Source organism: Talpa europaea (assembly GCF_964194135.1).
Source record: "Talpa europaea genome assembly, chromosome: 10".
In the NCBI taxonomy this organism is placed as follows: Eukaryota; Metazoa; Chordata; class Mammalia; order Eulipotyphla; family Talpidae; genus Talpa; species Talpa europaea.
The window spans coordinates 18,392,795-18,418,874 of record NC_140077.1 but is presented as its reverse complement, the minus strand read 5'-3'; the positions used below and the strand labels follow the sequence as shown (position 1 = coordinate 18,418,874).

Genomic DNA, 26,080 nt, shown 5'->3' with positions numbered 1-26,080 from the left:
CTTGAGTGCAGGGACCCCTTGGTGTCAGTGTCCTGTGCTCTGTGGTGGCCTGGGTGTTCTAGGCAGCGGGGTTGGGGGCCTTCTCTGGCCAAAGAGTGTTTACAGAGCTCGTGAACTGCCCTGCCAACTCACTCCCCTCCTCCCACCCCCCAGGCCTCTCCAGGGTTCAGGGAACCAGGTTACTCACTTATTTTTCTACTTTTTACAACAGAAGAAAAGCAAGAAGGAAAGGGAACTGGAGAAGCAGAAGGCAGAGAAAGAGCTGTCCCGCATGGAGGAGGCGCTGATGGATCCGGGGCGACAGCCAGAGTCAGCGGATGATTTCGACAGACTCGTGCTGAGCTCCCCTAACAGCTCCATCCTTTGGCTGCAGTACATGGCCTTCCATCTACAGGCCACAGAGATCGAGAAGGCCCGGGCCGTGGCTGAGAGGGCTCTCAAGACCATCTCCTTCAGGTCTCGGCTCTGTCTCTCCTGCTTTGTGGGGGAGGCCTTTCCACACAGAAGACCATGCCTCCCCAAGTTGAGGGGCTTGCTACCTGTGGGTAGTTTCCTTTAGACTAAGCATTTGGGTGGCTGCCACCAGGGGCCCATGGCTTCCTAGGCTTTCTCTCGTAGCCTTGTCCATCTGTGAGATAGAGTATGCTCATTTATATTTCATGGTGCTGTCCTTGAGACGGCTAAGGGTAACGTTTCCAAGAGTGTCAGTGGTGTAAGGTGCCCAGTGTGGAGCAGTAGAATGGGGACAACAACTCCACAGACCTTAATGAAGATCCAGTGGGTGGCCACTTTCCAGGCAGTAGTGTTTTCAGAAGCCTAGTGAAAGGGTTGGAGAGCCTTTGCTTCCTCCTCTACTTTGGGGAGAGAGTCAGACCTAGAGACTGTGCTCCTTCTAGCTTGGAGTTCAGGCCAGTTTGCAATTTGGTAGACTTCTTCCAGGAATGGAGGCAGAAATCAGGGGAGCTCCATTGGGCAGTCAGGGGATCCAGCGGTAGGGTTCCTTGTGAGCTACGGTAGAGCGGGGCTTATCATTCAGTGCCTGCTCGTGGTGGTAACTAAGGGCATGGATGGAGCTTGGGCAGGGGAAGCAGTTCTAGTCCCCATCTCCAGATGGAAATGGGCAGCTTGTAGGGCTGAGCTCATGTCCCGGCTGTTCTTTCCCCCACCCTGCCCCCAGAGAAGAGCAGGAGAAACTCAATGTGTGGGTGGCACTGCTGAACCTGGAGAACATGTATGGCTCTCAGGAGTCACTGGCCAAGATCTTCGAGCGTGCCGTGCAATATAATGAGCCTCTCAAGGTCTTTCTCCATCTGGCTGACATCTACACCAAGTCAGAGAAATTTCAGGTGGGAGTCTGGGCCAGTGGCCTGTTGATCGAGGGTCCTGAACCACTTAGAAACTAGCCCCTGGGAGTCAGGCCACAAGAATGTCTTGGGGAAAAATCCCCGTGCCCTGGGTCCGGTCCTGCTCCAGATTTGCTCCCTATCTGCTCATCTTCCAAGTCAGAATTCGTTTCCCCACCTCTGCTTTAGGAATGGGGTAAAGATGGGGGAAGTGAAGGGACATCAGTGTGTATCCCTTGGGCTGCTGACGGGTGTTAAAGACAGAGGTGACATCCAACCCAGAACCCCCTTCTCTGTCTCACCTGTTCCCCTTGTCATTCTCATCCTTCTAGTCTTAGTACATGCTGTGTGCACAGGATCAGTGGGGCGATGCCTCATCACGTTAGGGCTCCTCACACACTCTCATCTCTATGAGCCGGCCCTCTCCTGCCAGGTCTCGAGTTGGACCTGCACAGCGATGGAGTCCCTCAGCCTGCGTCTAGTTTCTCATGAGTAGCTGCGGTCTCTGTCCTGGCCCCCTTTATCATATCTCACTTCTCTTTCTCACAGGAAGCTGGTGAACTCTACAACCGAATGCTGAAGCGTTTCCGGCAGGAGAAAGCTGTCTGGATCAAATATGGGGCCTTCCTTCTGCGGAGGGGCCAGGCTGGAGCCAGTCACCGTGTGATGCAGCGCGCCCTCGAGTGCTTGCCAACTAAAGAACGTGAGCGCCCCTTCCCCTGCCTGCCCCAAGCCTGACACACTAGGGTCTGTGATCCTTGGGCATAGAGGCTGGGGTCTTCTCATCAAAGGTGGCATTAGGGAAGCCTCCTAGAGGCACATGGCTATCACTCTAAGATGGAGGAACAAAAAGCAATCAGCCCTAATTCTGTTGCCCTTGCGTCTCCCTCCTCTCCCCCGTTATCCGGGCCGCCCTGGGCCCAGAGAGGGGGATCTCTGTACTGGAAGTCTTAGATGAGTGCGCGTCTGTGTATTTGTTCCCAGGTCCACTTCACTGTCCTTCTTGTCTTGGGTCTCAGGACCCAAGAACAAGGAGTGGTGAGGGTCAGTCTGCCCGCTGTGTGTCTGAGCTGTCCTCTCTCTGCAGATGTGGATGTGATTACCAAGTTTGCCCAGCTGGAGTTCCAGCTGGGCGATGCAGAGCGGGCCAAAGCCATTTTTGAGAACACACTCAACACTTACCCAAAGCGTACAGACGTCTGGTCCGTCTACATTGACATGGTCATCAAGCACGGCAGCCAGAAGGAAGTTCGGTGAGAGGGGAATACAGGCAGGGCTGAATTCCTTGTGGGGCTTGGGAACACTGGCCAAGCTGTTGTGTTTTTGCAACACAGCAGCTCTTAGCACCCCCAGAGCTTGCCTCTGGGTTATGTCAGGAACTTTGGGTGAGAGGCGGGCCAGTGCCTCCTTGGGCTTCCCTCATAATTAACGCCATACCTGGCACTCAGAGAGACATTCACGGGCATAATCTCACTATTGTCCCCACAAGGCAGGGAGGATGAGAGATGGGTAGACTGATGTCCATGGAGCACTAATGCCTCGCCCAAGCCCTTCAGTGAGTTAAGCAGAGCTTTTCTCACACACCCATCCCTCCCTGTGAGGCCCCATCCCAGTAATGTTGTCCTGATTCACTGTGTGACTTCAGGCAAGTAAGTCCTTTCACATCTCTGCGAGCCTGTCTGCTTATCTAGAAAGTGAGGGTGGTGGTTTCTCTCCCTGGAGACTTGCTGGGAGTTTATAATGCTAATAAAAACAAAGATGGATGTGGGCTGCTGATAATAGGGGCCCTGGCTCCACAGCCTGAGAGCAAATGGCTGCCAGATTAGTTAGTAATTGTGTGTCAAGGACAGAGGAAATGCTCCCTACTCTTCCTCACAGGGACATCTTCGAGCGGGTCATCCACCTGAGCCTGGCCCCCAAGAGAATGAAATTCTTCTTCAAGCGTTACCTGGACTACGAGAAACAGCATGGCACAGAAAAGGACGTGCAGGCAGTAAAGGCAAAGGCCCTGGAGTACGTGGAGGCTAAGAGCTCCGTGTTGGAGGACTAGAGGCAGGCCGGCTCCAGACGGCCCGACCTTAGGCACCTAGGCTGTAGAAGAGCTGTTGCCTGAGGACTCTATTTAAGTGCTGCTTTTTCTGCAGTACCCTTGGGGGGAATCCTATGTATAAAAATGAGTTTGCTATTTCTTACAATTCCTTTTTGCTTGTTTCATTTAAGTATCCATTCAGTTCGTCCATTTCCTTTTCTGAGGCTGTACAGTCGTTGCAGGTAGCAGCCCATGGGCTCCCAAAGAAGCCGAGTCTTCCTTTATGGGCGTTCCCTAGGGAACAGGAACCGAGGGGCTGACTCCTGACAGGCCATCTTGTGTTGGGATCCCACTTTGGCCCTGACAGGCTCTTGTTCCAGGCAGAGCCTGTCTCAGCGAGTACTTGTACGTTTTGGGGAAGCTGTGAGGTGGGGTTAGGGGGACAAAGGCTGAGTCCAGGAGGGAAAATTGGGGAATCTGGATGCCTGAGAAAAGCCCCAGGGGATTAAACTCCTGGGTCTGTCTCCTCCTAGACCCTCCATGACCAGATTACCCAGCCTCTCCCTTGTAAAATGCGGTTAAAAAGTCCTGCCTTGAAAGGTGGTTTTGTGAATTAAACAAGAACCTGTATGTTGTTTGCCGCCACCGCCTAGCAGGTGGGAGGCTCTGTGAGGATCTTGACCACATGCTGGGTGACACTGGGGAGAACCCACAGTTCTCTCCCCTTAATCTCCTCTGGGCAGAGGTTGCTGGGTCTGGGCATTGGTTCCTTGAGCCCTGATGGAGAGGGGACTAGTCAGGTCATCATACATTCCAGCAGCCATTGTAAAGTACCCAGGACAGTCTCATTGCCTCCTTTGATAAGTAATATCTTATCAGAGTTCTTTGAGGCCAGCTCACACCCAACTAGTTGATGAAACCATTCCTCTCTGGCTTCATTTTGAGGGAATTAAAAATTTTCTCTGGCAGAGCTTTAAATATTCTGAGGACTGGAAAGCTTTTCTATGGGAAATAACTGAGTCCGGCCCTGCAGACAGATGGGGACAGAGGAGACCATTAAAAGGCTTTCGAGGTGGTAGAGGCCTTTAGCTAAGGATGGGCTGGGAAGGAGGGGAAGCTGGGGCAGTCTAGTTCTTGGACTGTAGCATTAGGTTATAGGAGTTAGGCTGCCTTACTGAGTGCAGGGTCTTCTGTCTTGTGAAATGGAAGCTGAGCTTCCCTTTGAGAAAGACCAGTCTCTATCTGTTACCTGGCTCTCCCTGCACCCCTACCCTCCCTGCAGTGACCTCTGAGCTCTGTCCCCTCCCCTCCCCACCCCCGCCCCCTGGGATAGAATTTCAGCTTGCTATGGCAAGGCCGATGCAGTAATTAATATAGACACCAAGGTAGTCCTTTCTCGTAGGAAAAGCTTTACCAAAAATTTTAACCCATAAAATGAAGCCTGTTTCCCAGCCAAGCTCCACTGAGCTGGACGTCCATCTGCTGTTGGACACGAATTAACTGCACAGTGTTCTGCCAAAGAGCCCATTGGTGAGTTTCTTTGTCACCCAGCTCTGCTAACTAGTGCTTCCCGGCCCAGGAGTCCCACCAGTGAAAGGTCATCCACAGCAGAGTCAGGGCTTAGTTTGGGACCAAGTGCCATCGTTAGCAGAGTGGGAACAGGGCCCTTATGAGGGTAGCAGGCCCATCTCTATGTTGTCAGGAGTCGTGCCATTGCCCGCCAGGCCCTGGGCCCACTTGTGCAGGCGGCTGTAGAGTGGGAGGCCCTGGTTCTCGCGGTACAAGTAGACGCCGGTGATGGCGTTCCACTGTGGCCGAGGCTGTGTGCCCTGCACTGGGAACTTGGCCACCAACTCCTCATCATCCTTGTTGAGCGCCACGAAGCCGAAGAAGCGCTGCACATTGTTGGCAGCAAGCACCCGGGAGTGCACCTCGGTCGTGCGCTGGAAGAGCTGGTCCTCGTTGGCGCGGTACTGGGCCCAGTAGGCTTCCTGGCGGTAGCTGAGTGGTGAGCAGTAATGCTTGAGGCACTTGGTCAGGAACACCAGGATGGACACCACTCCGATGAGCAGCCACCCAAAGAGCTGGCCAGAGAAGGGGTAGGGTTTAAGAGGGACAGGGAGCTGCAGGGTGTGGGGGTAGTGACTGGGCACCCACCCCAACCCATGAGGAAGGAGCTGGTTAGTTGAACTTGGCCTCAGAACCCCCTCCCCCCAGCCCCCGTGAGCTGTCACTTCTGGTTCTGTCACTTCTGGCCAGATTTTGTTTCTGTAAGGGAAGAACACCCTCTGGCTATGAGTCCACCTCTGTCCTCTCTCCCTGAAACGCAATACTTTCTCTGTTTTAAGATGTTGGCTCTTGCAGTTTCTACTGCCATTCCTTCTGCCCCAACTCCCTCTCCCCCATCTCAGCCCGTTAAAATTCACCTCAACCTGCCAGGCTCAACCTAGATGCCACCTTCAGGAGGACTTCAAATGCCCTCCAAGAGCAGTCTTGCTCTCCCTGAGTGCCCCATGGCCTGCTTCTGCTTACATCTTCCTCTTTCTTGCTTCAAAATCACCATGTGCTGGTCTCAGGTGCTCATTTGGGTATAAGCTTATTGAGGGCAAGGACAATCAAGGTCACCTTTGTGTCACCATTTGGTCCTGTACAAAGATCTGTGAGTTTGATAAAATAAATTTTATTTCTCCATCTGCCTTCCTGTCCTGTGCTGTTTCCAGCTCTCCCTCTCTGTCTATTCGTGTTCCTTAGGTACTTGAGATCTTTTGAAAAAGTGGTGCCATCTCTTCTTCACCCCCTACTTCTCTTAAGTGGACACTTTGACTTGGGTTTTTCTGCCTCTGCCCAGGTCCCTTCCCTCACCCTCTCTCCCAACCCACCTCCCTTCCTTCAGAACTAAGCCAAGCCTGGGCAGGCATCAGGGCAGCAGCTAGTGAATCCTCACTCAAAAGCCCCTCCTAGCTCAAGCTTGAGGCTGACTCAGAGCCAGGGCCCTCCCTGTACCCTGGAGTAAACCACGCTCTACTATCAAGTCAAGGCCTCAAGGCTGACAACAAATGTTGCAAAGTCTTGCAGGGGTTTGTGCTCAGTCTGGCTGGAATGAGGGAATCTGGTATCAAGGCTCAGTCAGAGCCAGAATGTACCTTTCATGTTACTTGGAACCAGAATTGATCCTCGCCCCACCAAGCACTAACCCATGGGTTATGCAGCTTGATGCTGACACTGATAGTTTAGGCCCTTCTTGGAACCTTCCTTCCTGAAGACTTCAGCTTTAGCACTGGGCCAACCTGGCAGCTCCTGCTGCTACCACCTAGGGAAGAAGGAGCTTCCCTTTGCACACCTTACCTGGGACTCATACTTGAGCCTGCGACTGACCTCCTCCCGGAAGGCTGACAGGTTGGCAGGGCCCTCCCCGCAAGGGAACCGGGCCAGGATTTCGGTGGCATGAGCTTGCGGGAAGTCCACTTCCCCCCCTATGAGCGAGGAGGGGTCCACGAACTCGCTGAGAGCACAGACATAGGCCTCGCCGCGCAGCAGGGAGATGACAGACCAGGTGACAGGGGCCACAGCCGCCCGGCCCAGGATGGAGCTTAGAAGGAGGAAGTTGGGGGCAGCTGAGCAGTTCTTGATCCTCCGGTACTGGCACTCGGCAACTAGGTTCCAGGTATGGTTGTTGAGGATGATGCTGATGAGGAAGAGCACCAACGCAGGCACGCCGATGGCTGTCAGTCCGTACAGGTAGTTCCGGGCTGGTGAGCAAGGGCAGTGGAAGGCCACCATGGAGAACAGCTCCTGGCTGCCCACTGTACCCAGTGCCACCAGCCCATTGAAAATCATCACATCCTTGCTTTTGAAGAAGAGCGATAGGAAGCGGAAGTTCTCTGCAATCAGGGCTGCCATGACGATAGGTTGGGCTGGGGACCCTCCGTAGTGCGGGGCAGCAGGAGACCAGATGGGTGCTTGCTGGTAGGGCTAGGAAGGAGCGCAGGATGGTGGGTGCCTGATGGCTGGGCACGGTCTTGCCATTTCATCCCCTGCAGTGGCCAGCCTGATGTTCCCCGTAGAATAGCAGATGACCGATAATGTCTGCCAATAAAAACAGGGATGGGGGTTGTAGGGTTGCTTGTGTGGCTCTTGAGAGGAAGGAGGCTGGTGAAGCCAGGGCCAGGGGATAGTGATGGTAGCCAGAGTTCATGAGCTTACTGTGTAAGCACATTTACATCCATCCATGCCCATTCTCACGATTCCACACTGCACTGTCAACCCCAGTGTCCACAGAGAAGGTGGAGGCTCCTTGGGGGCGAGTGACTTGCCAGGGTCACATGTAAGTGGCAGGGCTGAGATTCAAGCTCAGGTCTACCTCCCCCAAACACAGGTTTGTGTGCATACCAGCTTCTCTTGGGGGAGAGTTAGGAATGGACCAGTGGAATTGGGGGGCGTAGGATGTTGACTGGCTTTCCCTTTGGGATTCCAGAAGTGCTAATATTCTGGGGCTTTGGGGCGGTGTCCAAAAGTATTCTCAAGGCCTCTAATCAGTGGGTGTAAAAGCAGGAGGGAGTGTCCTGGTGGATAAGGGACTTGGATTTGACGCTGTGGCCCAGGGTGGGTGGAGGGCCCTGGAGTAGGGGCTGAGCCTGGCATAGCGTCCCTAGGGTCCTTATGAGCCTTTTCATTCTGGCGACCTCAGACTCCAGACTGGCTTAGGAGATCCTGCCTCTCAAGATACTTTGACTTTTCTCTGGACCTCAGTGTCACCTGTGAAAAGAGCAAAGATTATTGTGGTCCATGCTCTCCTCTTAAAGTTGCTGGAGGGAAAAGAAAGGAATAAACGCATGGAAATTGTCCTGAGCTAGAGTCTGCCATTTCTCTCACCCTGCTGAGTCTTCACAGTGGCTCTCAAAGATGGGGGTGGGGGGAGCAATTTGCAAAGATCAGGACACTAAGCTCTAAAGAGTATAAAGTACCTTGCTGGAGGTCGCTCAAATATTGAACAGCTTTCCTAAGGACGCTTGGGAAGAGGACATGGGTGGGTCCAGCTAAATGAGTCTTAAATTTTCTTGGTCTCCTCTGTGCCCATCCATGAGTGCCCTGGCCATCCTCCCCCTTCCCACCCATTACCACTTCCCCATTCAGCAGCCTCCCAGCAGCCCTATCCACCCACGTCCCTGGGCCCAGGGACCCTTCCGCTACCAGCAACAGGAAGCCTTGATGAAGGCCAAGGCTCAGTCATGCCCATCAGCCCCTTATGAACCTGCCCTGCCCTGCCTGGGTCTAGGCTGCACTGGCCTGGCAGGCAACTAGGAAGTGGCCATGGCCTCAGGCTAGCGTGAGGTTCTGCCCCAACTCCCTTTCTAGGCTCCACCCACACAAACTGGGGAGATAGACCAGGGTGTGGCCCCACCACCTCCCTTTCCATTTTGGGTTTGAAAAACAAAAGTCCACAGGCCAGCAGAAACCAGGGAGGAGGATGGGGGTGGGCAGCAGCGTCTTTCCTTCTGTGCCTCCTCTGTACACCTCCACCCCCATCTCTGCCAAGGCTGCCAGGAGGACTGGGCAGGGCTGGGTAGTCATGGAGACCAGAGGAGGTGGTAGAGGAGAAGGAGGGAGCTGGCTCTACCCTCGACTCCCACTCCAGGGGCTTGCCTCTAACTCCTGGGAAAGGAGATTGTAGTAACTACTGCCGGGGATGAACGGGTTAAAGCAGCCCCTCCCTCTTCCTCTTCCCTTTCCTTCTTGACTTCAAGACTCCTAACAGCTCCTGTGGGGGCCCTGGGTTCCTAAATGGCCCAAAATAGGGTACAAGAGGCCTGAACACTGTGGGTGGAGCGCAGAGGAGGGTCCAGGCCATCCTTTGAGACTGCTGCCTCTGCCCCCTCAAGCCAGGGAGGAGTCACATCCAGGTTTCCCCAGTAACTATAGAACCCGAGACTGCCGGCTTGGGGAGGGAGGCTGGAGTGGCCTGGCCCAGAATGGAGGGTCCTTAGCCAGGGCCCCTCTCCAGGGCAATCCCTCCAGGCAGCCACGGAAGGGTCCTGCTTCCCCAAGGCCTGGCACACCCTAGGGAGGGGCCCTTCCCTACCTGAGCCAGCTGCAGTACCAGTTTGCTCGTCTGCTGGAGGGCTTGGTTCTCTGAGGGGTGTTCGGCCTCTTGGCCTGCAGCCAGGCAGGGCGGCCTGCTTGGTGTGTGGAGGCCTGGAGGGCTGTGCTCTCCGAGTTACCCTCCTGATTTTCTTCTCCGGAGCAGGGCACTTGAGACCAGTGGAGCCTCTGGCTGATGGCGGCTTCAGAAAAGTTTAACCCCAGAAAAGAGGAGGGGACAACAGGATGGAGTGTGCGCACCAGCAAGTGGAAAACAGCTTGGGGCGCCAGGCAGGGGGCGGGAGAGGGCGGAGAGAGGAAGAGAAGCGGAGGCTGCTGTCTGCAGCTGCTCGGCTGGCCTCGGTGCAGGCTGCCCCAAGACGGGCCCTATCTTGCTCTACACCAGAGGGACCAGTTCAGTGGCAGGCAGGGGCCTTCCAGGAGATCTGGCCTGGGCTTGCCCTCCAGGCCAATTTCAAGAACACCCTCCTGAAGGATATGGAAAGTCTGACATGAACTTGTGTTCACGGCAGCCTGTCCACATCGCCAAATTAAGGAACCAATCTAAGTGCCCCTGGACGGGGGACTGGATGAAGAAATTGCTCAATGTATACTCATGCAACACAACTCAGCTATTCAAAAAGATGAAATGATGCCTTTGGGGTCAACATTGATGGACCTTAAGGTGATTATGTTAAATGATGTAAATCAGAAAGTGAAGGACAGATAGCAAATGGTTTCACTTATCTGTGGAATATAAATAACCAGAGAACATATACTGGCCAAACACAGCAAAACAAACCTCAGAGTTGGAGAAAAATGTAAAAAAATACACTGGTTACCTACCAGAGGGAAGGGGAGGAGAGAGAGAGGATGGAGAGAGGACGGTGATAGGGCATTGGTTTGCGAGGTTTACTGGAAGGTGAGTGAAATGTGCCCATGTGGAGTAGTAAAACTGTAACCCCAGGGCCTCCCTGGTGGTGCAAGGGGTTAAGACACAACCTACGAAGCTATCCGCAGCCACTGTAGCAGGAGTTGGATCCCCGGCCAGAGAGATACCCATATGGCGGAGCAGACCTCTCCTGACTCGCCCGCTGCTCCCTTCTGCAGTGCATTTCGGTCTATCTGCCTGTTCTGTTCCCCACTCTGTCTCCGGTGGATCTCTCACCCCCCACACCTCCGGCTTGTACCCCAGTTCTTGTATGCATAAATAAATAAATCTTTAAAAAAAAAAACCATAAAAAATTGTAACTCCAAGCCCCAAAGTTATATAGACATTTAAACAAGAGGGGGAAAAAAAGAGCAAGCTTAATCCCTATCGAGCAGAAGCAGCTGGACGAATGTCCACTCCTACCCTCCTCCTGCAGAGTTGGGGAGAGATGCCATCAGACTGCTGCTAAACCGCAGCAGGATGCTGGTGAGGGCACCCCTATCCTGTTCTGGCCTGTCTCCCTCAGACCCATTCTGCAGCTGACTATACAACCTCCCCCTGCTGGCTCTTTTGCCCACACTGTCCCCAAGTACTGCTTTAAATCTCAGGAGGGCTTACAGGGAATTCTGTTGACTAGGGGCTTTTCAAAGCCCAGTGGGCAGAACTCTGACTGTGGAGCAGAAATGACAAGGAGGCAGATTTCTGAAGGCAGCCCATTGAGAGGTCATGGGCTCCCCATCTGTGAGAGTGTGCAAGCTGAGGCTGCCAGGTCAAGTTCAGGAATGCTGAAGAGCAAGCGTCCTGTCCAAGCACAGGCTAGATAGCCACTAGGATCAAGGCTGAGACCCCCAGGACCCGGTTGACTCTGCAACGCTGTGGTTCTAGAACAGTGGAACTGAGTGACAAGCTGGCCTCACTGAGCTGGGCTTATCCGTGTGAGGAAATGAAGGCAAAAGGACCAGGGTTTATTTTTCAGCTGCTACCATGTGCCAAAAACCATTCCAAATTCTTACTCAGAAATTGTCTCCCTTATCGTCACTATAACTCTGAAAAGCAGGTCTTTTATTTTAATATCCATTTCACAGATAAACACACCAAGGTTCAGAGGGCTTCTTTGACTCTGATATGCGAACCCGGGTCTGTGTTACCCAGAGATTTTACTCTCTCTCCTCCTTTGCACCTCCCAATTCCTTTTGCCGCTGGGAGTCCCCTACGTTGCATCTGAATCCTTCCCTCATTTAGGGCCTAGATCAAGTACTATCTCCTAGAGGAGCCCTCTGGCCCACAGTGGCCTGCACAGATCCCCCTCTTCCCAAATTATTAAAGGAGGGGCTGGGGGTCCAGAGTGGGACTAGAGGGAAAACATTAAACAATGTTGTGCAGGTCAAGGCCAAAATAAATTCTTAGATGATAGGAACTTGCACCTCTGGTTCCATATGTTTAGCGTTTCCCCCTTGACAAAGGTAGCCCCAGTCTCTTACCTCCTGTCCCCTGAGCTCAGGGGGAGGAGAGTGTTAAGCCCTCAAGGTCAGTAATCAGCAGACAGGTGAGCCACCTCATACTGAGTGCCCACTGTGTGCCATGCCCTTGCACACCTCACTCATTTAACACAAGCTCTGAGGTAGGTGCCTCCTCCCCATTGTACAGATGAGGAAACTGAGGCACAGAAAATGAAGCAGCTGGCCCAATGGACAGAGTTGGTAAGAGGCAGAGCCAGCACTTGACTTGTTCTGAGCTGTTTCCAGTCCAGACCACTCCTGCTCCTCCAGGCCCCCTTCTCAATGCAGAGCCTCTCAGCTCCTTCGGGGCCCCCTGCTGCAGGACTGTGTCTATGAGAATGGGAAGACTTCAGCTTCTGTCTCCCCAGGAGACCCAGATATGAGGTGACTGTCAGAGTGGTTCTCAAGGAACCCATATGGCCTGAATGCGTCTCCCCAAACTTATACGTTGAATATTAAGCTCTAGAGGTGGCATTAAGAGGTAGGGCCGTTGGGCGGTGCCTAAGTCATGGGGCAGAGCCCTCCTGAATGGGATGAGTGCCTCTACCCATATCCCTGGCCTTTCCCCAGATGAGGACCTAGTGAGAGGCACTGCTGTAAACAAGGAAGGTGGCCTCCACAACAATCTGTCTGTGGCGCCGGGATGGATTTTCAGTCGCCAGAGCTGTGAGAAATACATTTCTGTTATTTATAAACTCCCCAGCCTGTGGTTCTGTTAAAGCACTCAAAGGGACTAAGACAGGAGGCCTTTTGTGCTTGGTGCTAAATGTCCAGTCCACCTCTACAATTGTTGAGTGACCTCCATGGTGACCCCACATGCTGGCTTCGCCTGAGTGGACCTGGCTCCTGGCATCTGGTCTCATCACCTGTCACATCAGGTAATGCTGTGCGCCACATCCTTATGGCCCTCGGCCCACTGGCCAGAATCAGAGGATCGTGCTTAGGGAAATGACTGGATACCCCCCCACCCCTCCCTAAGCCTTGAGCTTAGGGAACAGAGGTCCTTAAAAGCCACAGATAAGACTGGACACTGGGGCAAGGGTGTTCATAGAAACTGAGAGGAGACACTGAGCCAGGGATGAAGTGGCCTGGGAAGGGCTGGGCAGGTGAAGTTCGTATCCCCCAAGCCAGTTCTGACCCTTTCTGACTGATGCTGCTCAGTGCCCATGCCCCAGGCCTCCTAAGGTGTGGCCACAGCCAGAGAGGTGAGGTCCCCTTCCGGTTCCAAATTTCCTCTCTCCAATGGGCAGGTGAATGCCTGGGCATGGGTTCTGCTCCAGGAAACAACTACCCAAAACCTCTGGCCCGAGGGGCTGTGGCTCCGACCCCCATCCCTGCCTCTTCACCTGGCCATAGCTCACACTTTGCTGAAGTAGGTGGCCACCTCCTTGCGTGGAGGCCGGGAGCCGCCCCCGGCCCAGCCATTGCCCACCAGCGGTTCCTCCTGGCCCAGCCGCAGGGGCGGCTTGCATTTGTGCCAGCTGGTGAGCAGCCTGTTCATGGTCCCTTGATCGGTGATGCCACGCAGCTTCTCCTTCTCCTCCTCTGCACCGTCGCCAGGAGCCGGGGCGGCTGAGCCAGTGGGGGCTGTGGTCAGTGCCCCGTGGGTGTGACCTAGCTCCAGGTCATGGTTCATGGCCTCGAAGAACTGCTGGATACAGACCTTGGCGAAAGCCTTGGCGTGCTCCGTGCATGTCTCATCGAACAGCTTGCGCTCAATGTTGATGTAGTGGGACCAGTACTTGCTCTTGAGGAAGGCGGCCTGCGTGAAGCAGGGCCGCACAGAACGCACCACAAATGCCAGCAGTGTGGTCAGCAGCACGAAGGTCCAGCCTAGTGCCTGCAGCGGGAAGTAGATAGAGTCATTGGGCACTGCCCTCTGGCCTACACACCTGTCCAGACCCTGAGCACTTATTATATCAGGGCCTTGAGGGGAAAGGCACCTGACTGGGCAGGTGCCTTCACCTCTTGCTCTCCATTTCCTCACCTGTAAATGGGTATGTTAATACACATCTCATGTGACTTGGGGTGGGCCCAATGTTCACACACAGGCGTTAACTACCATGGAGGTGGACTGCCTATGTTTGGATCCTGGTTCCACTGCTTACCAATTGACCAGGAGCAAAGCACCTGACTTCTCTGTACCTTCATTTCTCCCTGCAAAATGGGGCTGGTATTAGTGCCTATCTTGTAGGATTGTTGTGAGAATGAAAAGTGATAATACACTTAGCACAGTGCCTGGTACATAGTTAGCTCTCAGTAATGATTAACCACTATTATTTTGATTCTTTTTTTTTTTTAAATAGAGGCATGTTTTATTTATTTGTTTGTTTGTTTGTTTGTTTTGTTTATACATGCACTGGGTACAGTCAGAAGCGCAGGAGGGTGAGAGAATTCACCAGAGCCAGAGCGGGGAGCAGAGCAGGCAGAAGGACTGAAGTACACTGCTGAGGGGAGCAGCGGGCGGCAGGAGAGGTCTGCGCGCCATGTGGGACCCTCCTCAGGTGGCCGGGGAGCAGCCGGGGATCGAACTGGCGCTGCAGAGGCTGCGGGCAGCTTCGCAACCCAGCTCTCAACCGCTGCGCCACCGGGGAGGCCCTAACCACTATTATTTTGCCAAAAGACCCTCGCTGACATGCTTCACTGAGAAGGCTTCCTCCAGGAAGCTTTCCTTGACCTCCCTAAGCCATGGTGACCCTTCTCTGAGTTCGGTCCTTTGGCTCCTGGTATTGCCTGCCTTTTGGCACTAACTGAACACTTCCTCTGTGTGGCCATGAGCTGGGCCTACTGGGGTCACAGAGACAAATCAGGCCATCGCTCAAACTCTGTGCTGAAGAGCACTGGACGTGTGGTTTCTAGCTCTGCTTTGCTACTAACTCACTGGGGGCCAAGGGGCAGGATGCCCCCCGCCCCACTTGTGCTTCAGGCTCCGGCCCCCAGCTGCACTGAGAACAGTTTAACAGCATCAGGGTGGGGGACAAGGAGCAAATCCAAATGCCTGTAGCGGGAGTCGGGTGGGTAATGGCAGAGCAGGCACAGGGTGGGGAGCTACAGACCATGAGTTTGGTCTGGGGAAGGGGACCCCTACACTGCTCAGTGAGCAACCGTGGCTCTCCAGGTGTTTCAAAGCAAAGCTGGAAATCTGATTTGTTTGCGAAAACAAACCAACAAATTGTTTTAGATGATGCCTACTAATTCTTACTGAATTTAGCATTCATCCTCTGAAGGCTAAATGAGCCATGTCTATAGGCAAGGCAGCCTGTGCTCTGGGGGCCCCTTTAGCTCTGATGGAATGGTGTAGAGGTCAGGTGGAGGAGCAGTTGCCCCAGGCTCTGAGGGGCAAGCCCACGGGAGGGGGCTGGATTGGCCAGGGAGGAGAGAAGAGTTCTGATTGGGTGCTCAGATAGAGCTTCACAAGGATATCTGGGTGGTGATGCAGGCCCACGGGGGAGTGGGTGCCTGGACTTGCCAGGGCAGTGTGCACATGTTTCTCTGCCCTCGCAGGGCAGCCTCTGCCCCCTGCCTCCACTCCCAATCCTGCAAGGGCATGTTGCCCAGCTCCTCCTCCCCATGCTTCAGGGACTGGAGGGGAGGCTTGAGGGGCTCAGACGAGTGAGGCCCAGAAGGACAGAGGATATGGAGAGGGAAGGACCCCACTTTTGATGTTTTCATCTGGGTCCACCAGCCCTGTCTCTCGGGCACATCCCCACCCCACACATCTCCCTCGTCCCAGTGCAGCCTTCCAGGGGTACCCAGACCTCCAGCTCCTGATCCTCTAGCACAGAGGCACCAGCTGGGGACATTTGCCAGGGAAATGTACCCAAATGGCCCAGCCACCCACTGGCCTCTTCACTGTCCAGGCCTGGAAGGGGAAAAGGATGCAAATTCCCCCCGGGTTTCAGGCTCGGATGTGGCTGAGCCCTTGGGTCAGCTCTGGGGAGGGACGTCGGGACAGATGACAGGTTTAAGGACAGAGAGAGCCATAGCACTTTCTCCAGGTGGCCCCGTTCTGGCCCTGCCCTCAGAAGCCCTGCCTCAGTCAAGAAACCATGTCACTGCCCCTTGGTGCTGTCTGAGGGGGGAGCCTCAGCCTAATGTGGGGAACCCCACTCTATTGGAAACTATGACTACCCCCCCTTTATGAGAGGTGGGGGAGTCAGGCCCTTCCGATGGGCCCCCAGTCTGTGCAGGCAGGCTGGGGCCAAGGCCGCTGTACCCTCACCTGGGAGATGCAGCGCAGGTAGCGCACGGCCACCTCTCGGGCCAGCAGCCACTCGCCATTGTAGATCTCAGGGCAGGGCACCCGGGCCAGCAGGCGGGCGAGCTCGGGTGGGGGCAGGCCAGGCACCAGGCTGCTGTTTCCTAGCATGGTCACCGGCACAGCGGTGCAGAAGGCACACAGGAAGCACTTGCCATCGAGCAGCGTGACGGCTACCCACACAACAGGTGCGATGAGGGCGCGCTGGGCCATGGAGCAGAACATGTAGCGCAGCACGGCCGGGTCCTTGGCACGGCGGCCCGGCGGCCGCTTCCACTCTTCAGCCAGCATGGACACGTTGTTGTTCATGACCAGGCCCAGCAGAAAGAGGACCAGGGGCGGGGCCAGCAGGATGCCGGCGCTGTAGGCCGCGTTGTAGCCCGGCAGGCAGGGGCAGTTGAAATCGAAGGCCGCGTAGACCTGGGCGCTGGCCAGGGCCATGATGCCGCATATGCCATTCATGAAGGACTCCTGGTTGGACTGCAGGAACTGGAAGATCATCCGGAACTTGTCCATCGTGCCCCTCTGTGCACCCGGAGGCCTCCACCCACCTCACCACGGCCTCCAGAGTGTCCCCTGCCTTGCATCCTGCCCACCAGGTGCCCACGTCATGACTGAGACAGAGCTCAGGGCAGTGGCCGAGGTCAGTCTCTCTGGGGAGTCTTCAATCAGGTGCTGTCTGAGAGGGTGCAACTGGCCAATCCCATAGGTGTGCCAGGCCTCTGCCCCACCCCTTCTTGGCCCTCCTGGGCTTTTTTCCTCTCTGCAGCAGCCTCCAGCACTGGGAAACCACAGGGCAGCTGATGGGGACCTGCTCTCCGTGGGTGTGGGAGGGAGGGAGAGGAAGGAGAGGCCAGGAGAGGGTCAGGGGCTCAGGCCTGCCCAGGAAGATACCGTCACCAGCAGGATGATCGGAAGAATCCGGGCTCATTGCAGAGGCCTGAGCTTCTGGACCTTATCCCTGGCGCTCTTGGGAAACATGTCATCCTCTTCTGCCTTCCCACTGGGTCTTTCTTCCATGCTGTAATGGGTCCAGAAGGCTCCTTATGAGTCCAGAGAGGAATGGTAACTTGATGTAACCATGGCAGTGACGGTGGTGGTTGTACTGGGAGTGATTATGCTGGTGTTGGGGAAGGTGCCAACAGAGGTGAAGGAACTGATGGTGCTGGTGGTGATGGGGAGGGTGCTGAGGGTGCTGGGGGGGACAGTGCTGATACTATGGGTCCCAGTGGGGATGGCAGTGTGAGTGTGCAGAGGGTGCTAATGTGACATGGTATAGAGTAGACGCCTACATGGTATAGGCCTTGAACTTGGAGTCAGAGGACTTGGATCTGAGTGCTTGCCAGGTCCCTTCCTACCTGGCAGGTCTCCAAAGTGTCTTTGGGAACCAAGCCAGGGCCCCCCAGTGGCAGGCATATCAAAGAGGGGAGAACTAAGGGTACACTTTGATGCTTGCTTGTTCTCCCAGAGGAGCAGGGCAGATCCAGCTCCAACCAGATGACTTGAGGACGAGTCCAGAGGCCACTGGAACCTCTGCCTTCTCGAGTGGACGTGGTTCTCTGTGAGTGGCTGGGGTGCCCTTTAGGCACCCAGGCTGGCTGCAGGTGCCTGCTCTAACCACGCACACTCTCACTGCAGATTCTATTCAACGGTATTTTAAAATACTGGATATAAACAGTTTGATTGGATTCTAAACCCGATATTCTCATGATCACAAGAATTTTGGTTACTGTTACTGAACATAAAAAGCAAATGTGAGAATCTTTACATACCAATCCAGATGTTGTGAATTTGGGAATGACTGTAAAAATAGTTTTGAATTTATTACCCACTTGCACCAAGTTTTTTGTGGATGGATTAATTAAACATTTGAAGAATTTATTAATAAATAACCTTGAGGGGTGAAGGTGGATGAAATAGCTAAAGAGTGTCAAAAGGTACAAACTTCCAGTTATTAGATAAATCCGTCTTGGGAATGTAATGTACAGCATGATGACTCCACTTGATAATATATTGTATATTTGAGAGTTGCTAAGAGAGTAGATCTCAAAATTTCTAATTACAGGGGAAAAAATTCTATGTGAGGTGACGGGTGTTAACTAGATTTACAGTGGTAATTGTTTTGCTGTATCTATCTATATCTATATATCTCGAATCTTATGTTGTGCACCTGAAACTAATGTTATATGTCAACTGTATCACAATTTAAAAAAAAAAAAAGAGAGACTTGAATAGGACTTGCTGTCATTTCATGCAAAAAATCTGATGTTAAATAGTTATGTTCACCAAAGCAAACTCAAGTTTCCTATTTTAAGGTATCTGGAAGGCTTCATCTGGATGTCTCATACAAATTTAGCATTTAATACCTTTCCTAATACTTTGTATTCCATCTTCCTTATCATAAACATGTAAGATAAAAAGGATGTATTTTTTCCCACCAGGTTTTATATGGAAGAGATACCTCCCTTCTGTTTGCCCCAGTGTCATGTATCCATATTATCCATGACTCCAGAATGTTAGGAACTTCTGCAATGGAAGCAGGGAGGTGCCGGGTGCCTGGTGTGGGAGCCGCTGGGATGGTCTCTTGAGCACCTTCTGAAGTCAGACCTCTCTCAGTGACCACAGAAGGGACACAGGCTGCACGGGGGGACTTGTGGCCGGTGTCATCGGCCTTCACTTGTGCTGTCCCCTCTGGAAAACATCTGCCCTCTGCCCATCCAAATCCACTTCTAAGCCCTGCCCATTTGCTCATTGTTTCTTTCACTGAACAGTCAAGATTTTTTTTTTATCAGCAAGAAACCATGTCCTGGAGAGGATAAGAGTAACTTCACCAATGACTTGGATTTAAGTCTCAACCCCTCCAAATACTAGTCAGGGGCCGTGGGCAAGTGATTTCCCTGTGAGTGTAGTCTTTGCCTCTGAGACCTGGAGACAGAAGAAGCTCTTCCATCTTAGGTTACCTTGAGGTTGCAACGAGATGAAGCAGATAAAGAGAATAGCTCAGTGCCAGGCCTGGAGATAGCTCTAGGCAGATGAACATTATAACCTGTCATAATAATAATTATCATCTCTGCACCTGAGCTTTAGTAGTTGAACATGTTGAAAATTCGTATTAGTTTCCTATTGCTGCTGGAAAAAAAAAAAAATGACCATGAACATAGTGACTTAAAACAACATAAACTAATTCTCATGGTTTTGGGGGCCAGGAGTGTGACATGGGTCTCAACGGGTCAAAAATCAGAGTTTGCAGGCTGTGTTCCTTCAGCAGACTCTAGGCGAGAAGCCATTTCCTGGCCTTTTCTAGCTTCTAAGGGTCACTCCAGTCTCTGGCTCGGGGCCACCTTCCCTCTCACCTTAGCTTCCATCCTTCCTCTCCTCTCTTTTATAAGGACACTTGTGATTATCTGGGGCCCACCGGATCATCCAGGAGAGTCTCCCTCCCTCAAGAGCCCTTACACAATCACATCTGCAAAGTCACTTCTGCAGGGAACATCCCTGCAGGATGCAGAGATTAGGAGGAAGACCTCAGGGTTTTAGGCAGCACGTTCAGCAGTGCCCGGTTCACTCCACCTGCCGGTGACTCCTGGAGCATGAGCGTGATGTGCCTAGATGGAAAGCAGCTGTCACCACCCTTCCATGCACTGGCGACAAACTCACCCACAGGTCCCACTTTGGCCTGTGGACTGGCCCCTTTGCCTCCCTTGGGAGTATTGTCCTGGCACCCACTGCAGTGCTGGGGAGTCCCCTCCAGCTTGAAGGGTCATGAAAAGCAGCATGCAAAAGGGGTCTGTGGGGAGCAGGTGCTGGACCTTTAGGAAAATGCCCAATTTGCATAGGAGAGCAGCAGCTTGCAGTGCTCAGGGGAGCACTCAGAGGACCGGGTGGTGGGGGAGGCAGCAGCCCTCAGCCAGGTGGGGCTGCCGAGGCAGCTCAAGTACTGTCAGGCTGTGTTATCAGAGGTCTGAGATCTTTACCTAAGAAGGATATTGTGCTGGTCTTTTCTGCATCAGCCATACTCTATTGGGGTTTATGCATTACGGCAAAAAACTGTGCTCACCAAATATTCCGTGCGCTTCCTTACAATTCTCTTTTTCGGTTAGGTTGGGGTTGAGTTCTGGGCAAGCTGAATGACACGGCTCTCTGCTCTGTGCCCACACTGCAAACAGGATACTGACAAACCAGAGCATCCAGAGTTCCTTCTGTCTCCTAAATGCCTCTGACCTGCTTCTCTCCATCTTCCCCTAAAGCCGGGGCCCCACCGGTGCTGGCCTGTCTTCTGACCCCTGTCACCCACACCTAGGCTGCAACCAGAGCAAGCTTCTGAAAGCAGATGTCTGATTAAATCACTGCAGACTTCATTCCCTCCAAGCGCTGAAGTGCAAATTCATTAGCAGAACCTGTGAGGACGAGGAAGAGCTGGGCTGGGGCCTCTTCCTCCCCAAGTCAGCTCCAGTTTTCCTGCCTGCTCGTGGCTCCTCAAACAGGAGAAACCCCTCATGTCTCAAGGCTTTTTCCACATGCTTTGCCGATCCCAAGGCTGCTTTTCCCTGATCTTCATGTGAGAGGCTGCTCCCTTACAGCCCACTGTGGGATCCCTGAGCCTCCTGTCCGCTGGCTGGGAGCCCATCTGTGGTGATGGGACCATCATCAAGGTCTCCCTCCTTCCTCCCCCACCCCCAAGACCTGCCAACACTTTACCTAAATCTTGCTCCACCCAGTGCCATCTCAGACATTTGCATGTCCTGACCACAGAAGGTCAGATGGGGGTGGGGGAAGCCGAGCTGCAGGAATTATCCGATCTGACAAGAGCCCAGGAGGGCAGAGATTGCCTGATATGGGGAGGGGGGGCGCTGGGTTCCAGGCAGCATCCAGGGCCTGCTCGCTGCTCCCAGCTTCGAGGACCAAAAGAAAATGGGGTGGGACCTCCCCTGGTGGCGCAGTGGTTGAGCGCTGGGCTGTGAAGCTGCCCGCAGCCTCTGCAGTGCCGGTTCGATCCCCGGCCGCTGGCGAGGGTTTTTTTCCCCGCAAAAAAAAAAAAAAAAAAAGAACATGGGGTGAACCTGTGTGCACCATGGCCGCCTATCTGTGCTGATGGAGGCAATAACAGGATGGGCATGTGGTAAGGTGTGGGTGTGGGTGTTAGTCATCAGGGAGGCAACGGTCCTGAGTCCCTCAGGGGCTGAATCTTCCCCAGCCCTTCTAGTTTGAGTTGCAGACTGAATGGCAGTTTTTCCAGCAAGATTTAACCCTGGTGTTTCAAGGATTTTGGTTCCTGATCCAGACTCCACATGCATCCTTGGCTCAGAGGTTCGTAGACATCAATGTGAGTGGTGGTGTCTGGGTCCCCCCCTCACCCTGATTTGCAGATCTGGTCCATACACCATACACCTGGAGAAATTCTCACCAGCTAAACTCTTGCTAAGGGTAGCAGGTAGATACCCCTGAGGATGTCAAGGGAACGAGGCAGCTTTAGAAAGAGACTTTAGAAAGAATTCAGGGGTCAGAGGCAGGTGGTGGGAAAGGTTGTGAGTGGGGAGTTGAGGGAGGCAGGGCTGCTGGCTGGAGGTTAGCGAAAGGTGGGCCGAGAAAGGAGCTGCATTACTGGAGCTGCACCAGGCAGGGCTGCTCTGCTTTGGAGGACTAGAAACAACTTAGCAGGACTTGAGAAGGTGCACAGCTGAAAGATGCACACCTGAAACTTGTATGGCATTACCATGCAATGTGATTTTAAAAAAAAATTTAAAAAATCATTCACATTCAAAGCCCAAAACAATCCCCTCAACAGGAAAATAAAAAAGTATTCATCTGCAGTAGCAGCAAGAGGAACTTAACAAGCAGACTGGCTAGAGCTTACTCAGACAACTGTGGGGGGAGCTGCAGGAAATCTGACCAAGCACCGAAAACAAAACCACAAACACAGCCTCGTAGAGGGCACCTGGCAGCAGACTGCAGAGGGCAAACTCCAGAGCCAGGCCTCCTGAGGTCAAGTTCCAGCTCATACAAGACGACCTCCGACATCTTAACCTCTTTATGCTGTTTTCTTTTCTTAAAAAATAGGACTAATAACAACCTACTTCAGTAGTACATACAAAAGATTTATAAAAATGCACATCCAAAACCTATCTAGTGTTACAAGGCAATGTTACTTCAATAAAATGTACTTTAAAAACCACCCTAAACATCCTTCTTCACTAGATTATCATATGGATTAAATGAGTTAATCTATGTAAAGATCTGGAACAATGTCAGGTACACAGTAAGCACCAGGTAAGCATGTGTTGTTTATTTCGAGTCTGGACATCAAGTGCTTGTTGGAAATGCAGTCTCAGACAGAGTCCCAGGCGCCCTCAGAATCTGCTGTGAACAAGAGCCCCAGGTTAGGTTGCTCAAGTTTGTGAAGCAAAGCACTGCTTTGGGCTACACAGGGCCCAGGAAGACCACAGAGCAGGTTTTCTATGATCCAGCAGACCGGGTAAAGGAGGAGTCAGAGTCCTCAGTGGCTTTTGCAGGCCTTCTATTTAGATTTACCAGGCACACAGCAGGCAGGGGTGCTGGGGGGCCCGGAGGCTGGCAGGCCTTCCAGCCCCCAGCAAATCCTCACTCTATCTGGGCTCTCTCTGGCGTTCTCTCTGCTTCTCTTCTTCTCTCGGCTTCTGCTCATTCTTGGCTGCTGCTGGCGTCCCCGTGACGCCGCCCTTATAAACTCAGTCTTAGCCCAGGTGAATCCCATCTACCTATACCCACACCCTACTCCAGGTGTCCGCCATCAGGCATGCATTCAGGACCGCAGGGTTCCCTCATCTATCCTGATGGTGGGAGGGCAGAAAAGCCTGATACCTTTTACCTTACCCTACAATATGACACCCCAAAACTAGACCAGAGATAGGATTTAAAAAAAAAAATTTATTTATGCATACAAGAACAGGCCATATGGGGTACAGGCCAGAGGATTGGGGAAGGGGTGAGAGGATACATCAGATATAGAATGGGGAACAGAACAGGCAGACTGACTGAAATACACTGCTGAGGGGAGCAGCTGGCGAGACAGGAGAGGTCTGCTGCGCCATGTGGGCAGCTCCCTGGTCGGCCAGGGATCCACTCGTGCTGCAGTGGCTGAGGACAGCTTCATAGTGCGGTGCTTGACCCCTTGCGCCACCAGGGAGGCCCAAGAGATAGGGCTGTTTTGAGGAAGGAGACTAACAAGAGTCCGGCTGCCCTACTTTGGGATCCCCACAGCCTGGAAAATCCCCAGATTCTTGTCAGCCCCGGCAACAGAGACACTGCCAGGGCCCCTATACATCGGTGTGCTGTGGCAGCCTGGTGCCTGGGACCACTGTGGGGGCACGGTGGTTGAGGCCACCTCCCAAGAGTCCAGAGGAGGCCACAAGTTTGAGAGGTGGTTTGCTGGAGTACCAGGTGCTCAGGAGGTGGTCTACCTGCTCCCGGCTGGACACCACACGCAGGTGGGCCTTGCCAATTCTGCCATCCGGGCCCTCTGGGGGCTCAGGCATCTCGGGGGGCTCGGGCCCTCTGCCCCCTGATTCCCGCTGCAGGCCCCGCACCCGCATCTCGCTCTGCATGCTAGCAAAGAAGTGCAGCACGCAGCGGTGAGCGAAGTCCCGTGCATGCTCACAGCACGTCTCATCGAAGAGCTTCTGCTCCAGGTCCACATAGTTGCTCCAGTATCTGCGCTGCAGGAAGACTGTCTGGTCGAAGCAGGGCCTCAGGCAGCGGGCCAGAAAGGCCAGGATGATCAGCAACAGGGTGATGCTCCAGCCGATGGCCTGGGGAGCACAAGATGGGTCATGGGCTGGGCACATGTGTAGTGCTGCGTGGCAAGGGGTTTCCAAACTAGCCACCTTTTGTTACCAACCACCTCCACCCTCCTCCCTTCCGTTTATCTCTCATCCTTGCACCAGCTATCTCTCCACCCTTCGGTCCTCTCTCGGGACTATCCATCCATCGTTTTCCTATTCAGAGATCCTCGCAGCCCTTCATCCCTCCATCCATTCGAGGAACATTTAATATGACTGAGGACTCACATCTGAGTCAGGACTCGGACTCTGGTCTCACTGCAATTCCCTCAGTCTTTCCACCGAACATGTGGGAGCTCAGGGTGGAGAAGACCAACCCTTCCTTTATTTTGTAGGAGAAACAGGCTGGCATCCTTCTAGAGGATAAGTGGGTGGCCAGTGTCATGTCATGGGGGTCCAGTGTGCCCAGGAAGCTGGCCCTGCCTTCCCCATATGACTTGTCTGCACTTGTTCCACCAGTTTTATCCTACAGCCCTGGTGATGCTCTACGTATATGGGTCCATGTCAATCCTTTGGGGAGCACAGCAAAGGCTGAGGAAGTAGTGGCAGTAGAATCTGGAGTTTGAGCTGGAGTTGAGCTGGGCTTCCTGGTGGGAAGCCAGGCACCTGGCGCACAGGGAGGACCTGCTGTGCAGGGAGGTGATTAGGGGGGCTGGAGTAATGGCACATGTATTCAGATTCTGGCCCTGCCTCTTACAGGCTGTGTGACTTGGACCTTGTGAACTAAGCCCACAGAGACTCATCTCCTTGTCTGCAAATGGGGTGGTGGTGACCTCATCCACCTGTAAGGCTGTTCTGAGACTGAAACAAAGTAATGCACGTGACGGGCCTTGTGTGCACCTCACATGTCGGTGTTCACTTAGTGGGGATCGTTATTGTTTGTGAGGGGCAGGAAGAAGGATGCCAGCCAGCCTCCTGGGCATGATTCCAAGACAGTGTGGGCCCTGGTCTCTGTCCTGGGGTGAGTGAGTATCGATGGCAAAGCGCCCATTTCCTAAGACCCAATACTGTCCTGTACGGGGGCCATTGATCTCCCCAGAACCACCTGCTCCTTGGTCGGGTCTCCAGCAGTGGGGAGGGACCCCATGAGGTCATTTGCACCTCTTCACCCTCCCCCCTTGGGGACAAATGCAGGATATTTTTGAAGGTTGGGAGAGGGCTGCCAGAGTCACCTGCGACAGGCAGCGTAGGTAGCGAGACACTGCTTTTCGAGCAGGGCTGTCCCTGACCAGCTCATCCTCTTTGCAGGGCACCTTGGCCAGGAAGAGCTGCACCTGGCTGGGGGTCATGTTGGCAAAGTCCAGAAATTTCTCGGGGTCCACAGAGCTGCTGAAGGCACACACAAAGCACTTCCCATCAAGGAGAGCCAGCAGGATCCAGACAATGGGGGCGGCCAGCGCTCTTTGCAGCACGGAAGAGCACATATACCTGGGGGCACAGGAAGGGGTGGGGGTTACAAAGAGCAGCCTGAATGTAGCTGCCGGAGGAAGCCTGCAGGAAGGTAGGACAGTCCCCACGGGGGGCAGGTGGAGTTTGGGGGTGCACCTGGTGGATCCTGGGTGGGTGACAGTGCTCATGAGGAGTGGGGTTTGGGAAGACTCTGACAGTGCCCATGGGCACCTGGGCAGTGCGGGACCATACCTGACGATGCCTGGGTCCTTCCTCCGGTGTCCTGGGGGCCGGCGCCACTCCTCCACCATCACCACAGACTGGCGGTTGGCCAGGAGGCCACAGAGGAAAAGGGCCAGCGGGGGCGTGAGCAGCAGGCCCAGGCCATAGAGGGCGTTGTAGCGTGCCAGGCAGGGGCAGTTGAAGTCGAAGGAGGAATACAGCTTGATTGTGACCGCAGACAGCAGCAGGCAGATGCCATTCATCACCGACTCTGAGCTGGACTGGAAGTGCTGGAAGAACATTCGGAATTTATCCATGGCCCCAGGCTGGATGGGTTGGACAGATGCGGGTGGGGGTTCAGTGAGGCTTTAGCTGCTCTGCTGGGCAATGCCTGGCCACACAGGGAGGGGTGACCCTGGAGCCCAAGGGAGCTCCTTCTTCTCTTTCAAGGGCTTGAGGGGTCGAGGAGGCAGAGTGCAGTCCCAGCCCAGCCTGCCCTGATCCAGTCGAGGACTTA

General features: G+C 53.8%; 4 protein-coding genes across 4 annotated transcripts in view; 1 reads left to right on the top strand and 3 right to left on the bottom strand.

The window, feature by feature from the left end:
* The window catches only part of PDCD11 (programmed cell death 11), a gene marked incomplete at its 3' end in the record, with an annotated part of 33,749 nt that extends 30,356 nt beyond the window's left edge, over positions 1 to 3,393 (top strand). The window contains exons 32-36 of the mRNA XM_084245333.1: positions 212 to 456; positions 1,178 to 1,346; positions 1,893 to 2,046; positions 2,431 to 2,596; positions 3,222 to 3,393. Of these exons, the coding sequence (XP_084101459.1) occupies positions 212 to 456; positions 1,178 to 1,346; positions 1,893 to 2,046; positions 2,431 to 2,596; positions 3,222 to 3,393 (906 nt within the window). The remainder of the gene's footprint in view (positions 1 to 211; positions 457 to 1,177; positions 1,347 to 1,892; positions 2,047 to 2,430; positions 2,597 to 3,221) is intronic.
* A 1,646-nt stretch (positions 3,394 to 5,039) lies between these two features.
* On the bottom strand, positions 5,040 to 7,272 carry CALHM2 (calcium homeostasis modulator family member 2; the record flags this gene model as incomplete). The annotated part of the gene is made up of 2 exons (XM_084245092.1): positions 5,040 to 5,456; positions 6,718 to 7,272. 2 exons carry the CDS (start codon positions 7,270 to 7,272, stop codon positions 5,040 to 5,042), a joined length of 972 nt encoding a protein of 323 aa, XP_084101218.1.
* A 5,965-nt stretch (positions 7,273 to 13,237) lies between these two features.
* Positions 13,238 to 16,654, bottom strand: CALHM1 (calcium homeostasis modulator 1; the record flags this gene model as incomplete). The annotated part of the gene is made up of 2 exons (XM_084246258.1): positions 13,238 to 13,720; positions 16,103 to 16,654. 2 exons carry the CDS (start codon positions 16,652 to 16,654, stop codon positions 13,238 to 13,240), a joined length of 1,035 nt encoding a protein of 344 aa, XP_084102384.1.
* Positions 16,655 to 23,430: 6,776 nt separating this feature from the next.
* On the bottom strand, positions 23,431 to 25,880 carry CALHM3 (calcium homeostasis modulator 3; the record flags this gene model as incomplete). Its single annotated transcript, XM_084245177.1, has 3 exons — positions 23,431 to 23,922; positions 25,125 to 25,380; positions 25,594 to 25,880. The coding sequence occupies 3 exons, from the start codon at positions 25,878 to 25,880 to the stop codon at positions 23,431 to 23,433; spliced, it is 1,035 nt and encodes a 344-aa protein (XP_084101303.1).
* Between the last annotated feature and the right edge of the window lie 200 nt (positions 25,881 to 26,080).